The sequence below is a fragment of the Cebus imitator genome, unplaced genomic scaffold (assembly GCF_001604975.1).
Source record: "Cebus imitator isolate Cc_AM_T3 unplaced genomic scaffold, Cebus_imitator-1.0 Scaffold52, whole genome shotgun sequence".
Classification (NCBI taxonomy): domain Eukaryota; kingdom Metazoa; phylum Chordata; class Mammalia; order Primates; family Cebidae; genus Cebus; species Cebus imitator.
The window spans coordinates 210,439-220,438 of record NW_016107367.1 but is presented as its reverse complement, the minus strand read 5'-3'; the positions used below and the strand labels follow the sequence as shown (position 1 = coordinate 220,438).

General features: G+C 36.1%; 1 protein-coding gene across 7 annotated transcripts in view; it reads right to left on the bottom strand.

The window, feature by feature from the left end:
• P4HA1 (prolyl 4-hydroxylase subunit alpha 1) overlaps positions 1-10,000 on the bottom strand; it is a 68,008-nt gene that overhangs the window by 13,588 nt on the left and 44,420 nt on the right. For 2 of the 7 annotated variants that reach the window (XR_005200143.1, XR_005200144.1), the window contains exons 6-9: positions 9,337-9,576; positions 7,051-7,210; positions 2,752-2,928; positions 789-859 (exon numbers count right to left, since the gene is read on the bottom strand). Coding sequence is in view for 4 of the 7 variants with exons in the window: in XM_017528018.2 (XP_017383507.1) it covers positions 446-536; positions 789-859; positions 2,752-2,928; positions 7,014-7,210; positions 9,337-9,576 (776 nt within the window). In the remaining 3 variants the exon portion in view is untranslated. Of the gene's footprint in view, positions 1-75; positions 537-788; positions 860-2,751; positions 2,929-7,013; positions 7,211-9,336; positions 9,577-10,000 lie in introns of those variants that run through there. The other 5 variants (XR_005200145.1, XM_037738288.1, XM_017528018.2 and 2 more) reach the window with 4 other exon arrangements.

The window sequence follows — 10,000 nt, the reverse complement described above, 5'->3', positions numbered from 1 at the left end:
CTTTTTTTAAATCATTTGAAGCTGTATGTAAATGATTTATAGCACTGGGTTTCACAGGAGCTTTCTCAGGTCTAGAAGTTTAAGTTACTTAAATATTTTGAAAAAAAAAAAAAAAGTAGACTCCTTAAATTCATTTTTTAAAACTCTCACTAAGATAAAACTGTTTTTAAATTTATCTGGCAAAGTAAAAGGAAACTAAGTTTACAAGTAATTTCTGGAAGACTGAGCTCAGAAGCATAACTCTGTTCTACCTACTGCCAACTTTTGAGTCAGCGAATTTTTTAAAAACTCCAACAGGAGGAATACAGATTACTACATAATGACAATGGTATTTTACAAGATGTGTAAACAAATGCCAAAACAATCACCATGAAGGATGATATGAATCATTGCAGCATTTATGAATGTGAGAAAACTGCCGAAGTGAAGACTACTACTCCCAGATTCAAGAGACTGCTGCTTTATTTCCCCCTTTAGCAACAAACAGGAAAAAGAAAACATGTGTCAGGCCATTTCCTGGATATTTGATACCTGATCTGCAGAAAGATAAAAAGCATATTAATTCCCTAAAAATAACATACTAATTAAAGATTAAAAACAGAACTTCTAGTGAAGGAGAAAGACCTGTGAAACACAAAGCAGTTTATCCATGCGCTATCCTGTTTATATACAGGGTGGTGACTTGAGCTGGAGACTGAAAATGACCTACTTCCCTTAAATGAATAATTCCTGTGGGATGTACAAAATACTCATTAGAGGGCAAAATATGCAGCATACGCATCTCTTACCTTTTGCTAATTCTGTAATGTACCGTCTCCAAGTCTCCTGTTATGGGGTTTGAAATGGTGGCTCGCCTCAGCTGTGAAGCCAACCATCAAAATAGTTGCATTACAAGACAAAAAATGAATCACATTTACCCAACCAGTCAGAATTCTGGGGTTTTTACAAAGGAGGCTAAAAAAATAAAATAACTCCAATATTCTTCCAGTCACCTTGTGCTGAGCCTTGAACCTTGAGCCTTGAGCGCCAGTTAGTTTTTTAGGTTTTTTTTTTTTCTTTCAATTTTTTGTTTGTTTTGCATAGATGGAGGGAATACACACAAAAGAGATTAGAAATTAGGATATGACAGTGAGAAAATGAGAAATTTCTAAAATTTGAAATCTAATTTACAGTTTATATAAGTGGCCATCTGAGGGTGGGGAAAGGGGGTGGAAAAAGAATGGCTTTTGCGGTTAATGATCCATTCCAAAACCTGACTTTAACTTTTTTGTGTGATGGAACTGTTTGCAAAGGTTAATGTTTACAATTCATTTTAAGGTCAATTTTTTTTGTTCCTTCAAGGTATCCATTCATTAACATATACGGTAAAATAATCTTGGACTGAGAACCAAGGCAGAGGAAAAGAACTCATAAATGTTAAAATCAGTAAGAAAGAGGTAACAGCCTTGATAATAATTTCCAGTTTTTTTTAATGGAAGTATGATTCTGAGGTTGTAAGAGCATTAAATTTTATTGCTGTTAGTTATTCATCAAAAACAATCCAAATTGAGGAATTTCCAGGATATAACTTGGTCTCTAAGCTGAAATGAATTAATTCCCTTGGACGGCACCAATAATACATATTAATATTGGACCAGTCTTTGCATTTATAAGGTAATCTTTGGCCAAAAAAAAAAAAAAAAAAAAAAAAAAAAAAAAAAAAAAAAAAAAAAAGCATCAATTTGGAAAAGCAGTGAAGCTCTAAAAAAAAATTTTAAGTTCATTTGGCAGTACAGATGTCCAGATAATTCAAACCTTTGATATAACACGGGTCAACAAACCATGGCCACAGACAAAATTCAGCCTGCTACCTGTCACTGGAAATAAAATTTTACTGTAATATAGCCACACTCTTTCATCTACATATTTTCTTTGGCTGCTTTTGCACTATAATGACAGAGCTAAACAGTCATGGCAGAGATCATATAGCCTCCAAAGCCTAAAAAATATCTAATATCGACCTCTATGGAAAAAAATCTGCCAACTCCTGTGTGGTAACACAGCAAAAGCATGCTTAAAATGTATTCAACCATCTCTTTATGAAAGTGATGGCAGCTTCTATTTTACTATCAAGAAGACCAAATATGTTTTAAGAACAAGCTGATGGGGGAAAAGGCAAGAGCATAAAGAGCAGTCTTTTCCACATTCTCACTAAAGAAGAGTTTTTATGCTAAACATTAAGCTTATAGATTGGGTTTACATTAGATTATTTTTCTTGTTAAGATAAATTATGTGGGTTAAAGTCAGAAAACTATAATGTCACCATTTCAAATTAACATGATGCTTGTGCCCAATTATATCTTTTTATAATAGTAACAATGTGCCTAAAAGGGAATAAAAAATACTTCCAAAGTATTCTTTCAATAAAAATACAGACGTTATGAAAAAGCTGGGCTTTGAGTAGCCTCTGAGATTAGAAGACCACAAAATATATAGAAAAGTTTATACGGAAGACAGTGAAACAGTGTTAACGGTGAATAAAAATCTCATCAATAATTTTCATAATTCAGTGCTTAAGACCTAGTTGAAGGATACGATGTGTTAATAACAAAATGGAAAAACTGGCATAAAGAGAATGTCATTAGTAACTCCATTGTATCTTTAAAAAAAATTTGTGGTGTTATTGGTGTATCAATTATCCTTTCTGTTTTCTGACGAAGAAAAATTCATACAAAGGTACAGTAAATTGAGGAGAAAGAAAAGATTATTTACCCTTGGTTTTGCTAGGTCTTTGACGATTTCAATTTCTGCATCAGAAATAATATCATGGAAGCGAATAATACGAGGCTTGTCCCATTCATCCTCCTGTTTAGCTGGTGCCAGAATAAATTTAGGATTCCGGTTTCCATCATGGTAGCGACAAAAGAGTTTTTTCTGTCTCCGAGGGGTCTAAACATAAAGTTAAAAATACGATATGTATATATCAGAGTAATATTACTTTTAATATCTATTCCTATGCAGATAAGAGACAATAACGCTTGCATATACAAAGTATCTCTGGAAAACTATACAAAAGAAGCAGTACTCTGTGAATATTTTGCCTCAAACAGGACGTTCATAATTTTAAATACAGCATTAATGATTATTTTCTAAGCGAGAGAGGCGAGGTCTTAAGGAGAAAGGTAGTGTATCTCTTTTAACCCTTCTCTCATCAAAATAAAGTTCAAATGTTTAGATATGAAAGAAACAATGCCATATTTATGAAAATATTAAATGAATGCCCAGCACTGCTCTAAATGGCACAAAGTAACTGGGAAACACCCAGAGACAAAAAGTTTCTAGAAGAAAAAAAAAAAAACCACTAGGTTTTCCTGAATAGTTAAATGCTTGTGGCAAAAAAAAAAAAGAAAGAAAAGGAATTTTTTAAGGACAAAATAAAAAATGGATAGTCTCTGAAAAACAGAAAATAAGGTTGTTGGGTTTTTTTGAGATGGAGTCTTGCTCTGTCGCCAGGCTGGAGTGCAGTGGCACAATCTCTGCTCACTGCAACTCTGCCTCCTGGGTTCAAGCGATTCTCCTGCCTTAGCCTCCCTGAGTAGCTGGGCCTACAGGCGCCCGCCACCATGCCCAGCTAATTTCTGTAATTTCATTAGAAACAGGGTTTCACCATGTTGGCCAGGATGGTCTCAGTCTCCTGACCCTGTGATCCACCCACCTTGGTCTCCCAAAGTGCTGGGATTACAGCCAGCAGAAAGTAAGTTATTAAACAAAGATCCCAGACACTTTTTTTAAGGAATATAAAAACAGAGCAGTCAACAAAACCTTCAATCATATATGTATTATATTAATAAAATAAGTTATTTTGATGCTTATTCTTCTGTTTACTAAACAAGTATGCCAGGCCGGGCATAGTGGCTCACACCTGTAAACCCAGCACTTTGGGAAGCTAAGGTAGGAGGATCACTTGAGCCCCAGGAGTTCAAGACCAGCCTACGTCACACAGCAAAATCTCATCTCTACAAAAAATTTTAAAAATTAGCTGGACATGGAGGCACTTGCCTGTAGTCCCACCTACTTGAGGGGCTGAAATGGGAGGATTGCTTAAGCCCAGGAGGTAGAAGCTGCAGTGAGCCATGATCATGCCACTACACTCCAGCCTGGGTGACAGAGCAAGATGCTGTTTCAAAAACACAAAACAAAACAAAAACAAGTATGTCACATAAGCAGGAATATGATTAGTTTATTTCAATTATTATACTAATGATACAATAAAACAAAGAATGATTCATGTTTGTTCTCCCTGTACTTTATCTAGAGTCAAATCCAAGGCTTTAATTTTTCATAAGTATTTTATATAATGATGAGATGAATTTAGCTATTCTGAGAAAAAGAATGGTGGTTTTGTTTGTTTTGTTTTTTTGAGTGAGACAGTCTTGCTCTTTTGCCTAGGCTGGAGTGCAGTGGTGCGACCTTGGCTCACTGCAACCTCCGCCTCCCATGTTCAAGCGGATTCTCAAGCGTCAGCATCCTGAGTAGCTGGAATTTAGAGGTGTGTGCCACCATGGCTGGCTAATTTTTGTATTTTCTTTTCTTTCCCTTTTTTTTTTTTTTTTTNTTTTTTTTTTCAGACAGAGGCTTGCTCTGTTGCCCAGGCTAAATTGCAATGGCATGATCTCAGCTCACTGCAACCTCTGCCCTCCTGGGTTCAAGCAATTCTTCTGCCTCAGCCTCTTGAATAGTTAAGATTATAGGCAACCACCACCATGCCTGGCTAACTTTTTGTATTTTTAGTAGAGATGGGGTTTCACCATGTTGGTCAGGCTGGTCCTGAATTCCTGACCTCAGGTGATCTGCCCACCTTGGCCTCCCAAAGTGCTGGGATTACAAGCGTGGGCCATCATGCCCAGCAAGAATGTTCTTTTGATCTTAGGCAAAGCTGAGTATGCGTTACACTAACAAACTTGCAAATTAGCAGACTCTTGTTTTATAGCTACAGTTTTATTTTGTTCTTTAAGAGTTAGTAAAAGCAATAAAAATTTCTGCTTACTCTGAAAATTTGAACACTAGCTATTTGGTATTACAAAACTTGTGAATTTTTAGTGATAATAATACTGTAATTATTTTGAAATTGTATCTTTAAAAGATACATACTAAAATATGTAATGAAACAGAAAAGAAAATGTTTAATGAGTCTAACAGTGTCACTATCTTTGTACTTACCCATTAGCTCAAGCATGTCCTCCTAGGACTTCATGAACCTAACTATCATAAGTGTCACCATAGGTATTGCATACTTTGCTGTTAGTGGTTAAGCTGTCAACAGTCATCAATATCAAAACGTAAAGCCCAGCTTGAGTTTATTAGTAGGAAAGAAAATTTTAAACACTTTTCAAATGTTTACACTTAAAAGTACTTACTCCAAAAATTCACTAATTCTTTGGATGCATGCCTGCGTTCAACTGAAAGCTAATACCACATATTCCTTTCAAAAGGTTCCATAATCAATTAATCTTGAGAAACAATGTATGTCATATCATAATGCACATTATCATAAAAAGATTATGAGATGTCTTGAGGCTAAACAAAAACCAGTATTCAACTTTGTTTAACAAATGTTCCCCAGACTTTGTTCTTTTTTACTTTTGGCCTAATATCTATTAACATCTATAGATCTGGAATTCTGAATTATAGATATATTTTAATGAAATATTAAAGACAAAATCTGTTAAAAACTTTCTGCCTTTTGAGTATTAAATAGACTAAAGCATTTCACAAAGCAATCTTGTCAATATTAGGAGCAAAACTACAAGGGATTACTGTATAGATGAATCTGTTGTATCTCTTAAGATGGGTTAGAATAGTGTTATCATCTCTAATTAAGACTGCTGAACCACCAGGTATGGTGGCTTACGCCTGCAATCCCACCTCCCACCTTTGGGAAGCTGAGGTGGGCGGATCACCTGAGGTCAGGAATGAGACCATCTGGCCAACATGACGAAACCTCGTCTTTACTAAAAGTAGAAAAAAATAGCCGAGCATGGTGGTGAATGCCTGTAGTCTCAGCTACTTGGGAGACTGAGGCACAAGAACTGCTTGAACCCAGGAGGCAGAGGTTGCAGTGAGCCGAGACGGCACCACTGCACTCCAGCTTGGATGACAGAGTGGGTTTCTGTCTCAAAAAAAAAAGTACTGCTGAGAACTCTCTTGCATTAAATAAAAGAAAAACTATGACTTCCTTTAAACGTATTTGATCCTTCACCCTGGAAGGTAATATTACCACAAACATGTAATAGTATATGATTCACAAGCTTTATTTTAAAGCTATTTTACTAATAATTGGAACATATTAAATGTGGCACCCAGAGAGAGATAACCTGGCATACTGAAATTTTTTTAAAAAAGATTTTAGGCCAGGCGCAGTGGCTGACGCCTGTAATCCCAGCACTTTGGGAGGCCAAGGCGGGCGGATCACAAGGTCAGGAGATTGAAACCATCCTGGCCAATTGGTGAAACCCCATCTCTACCAGAAATACAAAAATTAGCTGGGTGCGGTGGTGTGTGCCTGTAATCTCAGCTACTCGGGAGGCTGAGGGGGGAGAATCACTTGAACCCAGGAGGCATAGGTTGCAGTGAGCTGAGATTGTGCCACTGCACTCCAGCCTGGAGACAGAGCAAGACTCTGTCTAAAAAAAAAAAAAAAATTTAGAGACAAGGTCTTACTGTGTAGCTCAGGCTGGAATGCAGTGGTGTAATCATAGCTCACTGTACCCCCAAACTCCTGGACACAGTGATCCGCCCACCTCAGATACCTGAGCAGCTAAGACTACAGGTATACACCAACATGCCCAGCTAATTTTTAGATTTCATTTAGTGGGGTCTCACTATGTTGCCCAAGCTGACATACTGTAATATGTTATGCAGTCATTCTGACTTTTATCACATAGGCTTAAATATAAAATAACTGATTCTCTCCAGAACTGTGTACAAACACATACACATACATTTACATACACACAATGGCTTTTCCACTTTACCATTTTGATACCCTCCCCACGGCACAGCATTTCGTACTTCTGTCTCTCTGGCAGGTAGTCCACAGCAGTCCCTTTTTTCTTTGGTGTAGTTTTCTGATCAGATTGGTCATCTGAAGCAGACTTATTGACATCTTTTTCTTTAGCCATTATATACTCAAAATATTTTAAGTTACCATTAGCTCTCTGATGTTCAGGATCTATTAGAAGAGAAACAAAGCATGTCCATGGGTAAGTTCATACTTGTTCAAGGATGAGAATACAGTAATATAAAAATAGTGGACATTATAATTTATCTTCCAAACCAGGTTGCTTTTGTGAGTGAAACGAGGCACTAACAAAAATTATTATACCAAAACAACAGGTATAAGCTACTACTGCCCCCAAGTAAATCAGGACATACAGTCACCTATATAAAAACAGTTCTGAGCCAGGCACGGTGGCTCATGCCTGTAATCCCAACACTCTGGGAGGCTGAGGTGGGTAGATCAGCTAAGTCAGGAGTTTAAGACCAGCCTGACCAACATGGCAAAACCACATCTCTACTAAAAATACAAAATTAGCCAGGGGTGGTGGTGGGTGCCTGTAGTCCCAGCTACTGGGGAGGCTGAGGCAGGAGAATTCCTGAAACCTGGGAGGCGGAGGTTGCAGTGAGTCACGATCACACCATTGCACTCCAGCCTGGGCAACAACAACAAAAAAAAATCCAGTTCTGGGGACAGAAACAGCCATTTATTTAAAGGTAGCAACTAGCACTTCTATTTTAAGAATTTACCACTCAGCTAAAGGAACTAAGTTCAATTTGATGTCAAATGAATTTTAAAATCTCACTCATCCTACTTACTTTAAGCAATGAAAAAGAGTTTTCCAAGACTGAAAAATAATCACATGAGGATGACAGGGGATACGCAGTTCAAAAGCAACCTTTACCACAGATACATTATAAATGTAGCCTGCTTCTAAGGGCTGAGTGAATCTCAGTCCCAAATTTCTAAGTTAAAAGGAAAAGGGAAATGAAAGATACAATTTTCGAACAAGCTAGAATCCACTAACTGCCTCAGAATTGCTAGTCATAATATTGAACTACCTTTTAGTAGGGAAAAAAGAAGACTAAGCTGTCCATCTGAGAGGCAAAAAAGAAAAAAAAAAAAACACAACAACCAAAGAACCACACACACATAAAAATAAAAAGGCAGAACGGTATATAGAGACTTCACTTATGACAGTAACTGTTTAGGATACATAGCCCTAGATTGTAAAATATTTCTTGTTCTTCAGAAACTGCTCATAGTATATATTACAATATCCAATATTAACCTAATTTTGTAAAACAACAGAAAAATGTGTGCAGGGAAGGGGATTATACTCTAAAAGGAAACAAATGTGTAGGTATCTTTGAGTGACTGGCTTATGGATGACTCTCCTCTATCTTTTTCTGTTTTAATAAATGTTCTATAATGTAAATTTAAAAGTACATTTTAAACTAAGAGGAAATATCACTGAAAAATACTGAAAGGAAAAAAGATTACTTGAACCAATATCTTAATTTATTATCACCCACCTAAGAAATAACCCAATTATCAAAAGTTCATTTTCAGCAGATCAATCCTTTTGAGCTGTTTGAGTCTTCTAACATACACATATTTTCCTATTTCATAAAAATAGTTTTTAAAGTTTTAAAGCTTCCTTATATACCAAAGGCCACCTAAACTTACTATCATACAAATTCTGGATTCCATCTCCAGAGATTACAATTTAGTAGGTCTTGGGTAAAGATCAAGCAATTTTCATTTCTAACAAGTATCCAAGTAATTCTGATGCATGTGCTACTTGGACCATACTTGAAAAAACACTACATCTCTGTTCAAAGTACTATTGATAAAATTCTCATAAGGTATATTTTTCTAACATTTAAATATGATAATCTAATATATTTTTAGCCCATCTATTTTAAATCACTTTATTTTAAAATATGAAATGCAATAAAACATAACACCCTTCAAAGGAAATTGATTAACATTTAAAATGGCAACATGGCAAACAAACATTTTTAAGTGAGTTAGGTTAGCTTCGATTTTGAAATTCCTGGAGAATACAGAGCAGAGCAACACAACCACTGTTGTAAGCACTATTAGGTGAGAAAAATCTGTCATCATTTACTTCGAGAATAAACAAGAAGAGGATAATGTATGTTTAACAAATAAGGCTCCTGACTTCTAACAGATAAAAAAAATATCAGAAATATTTAAATGGGGAGAAACAGAAAGATAGAGAATATGTATCCCCCAATAGAACTATAACCTTAAATTAGGCCCAGATAACATACCTAGTTCAAGAAGTTTCTTTGTGAGCAAAAGTGCCTTATCCAGGTCTCCCTGCTGATATACTGCATAGCTCAAATAATCTAGAACAGAGACTTTATCTATGGTAGAAACCTCGCCTTCATCCAGTTGCCTTAGCGCTTGTTCCATCCACAGTTCTGTATGGTAATAATCTGCCTCTGTATATGCCACTTTGCCCAACTCAAAGCAGTCCTCAGCTGTTAGAAAAGATTTGTGTTTCACTCCTATGAAAAGAAAATACAGAGAACTTTAGGAATCTTAACACTACCGTATATTTATTTAGGACTACACAGCTTTCAAAGTGCTGTCTCACTTTTATTTGAAGCTCACAATAATCCTCTGGATAAGCAAAAATTACCCTAATTTTATAAACAAAGGAACAATCTATAATGTAATGTAGCCTAACAAGAATCACACAGCTGGTAATAGGGGACATGGAACCTAGAGAACACAAGACTTAAATTATCAGCCATCAGACCAAAATGAAACATCCATTAAGTTGAAATATACTATTTTCTGACAGTAGGAATTACCATATGAAATATATCTATCTCACTGTTAACCAACAATCTGGGCAAGAGATGAATGTACAGGAGGAGAGGTCAACATGTCAACTGGATTCTTTCTTTTTTTTTTTTTTTTTTTTTT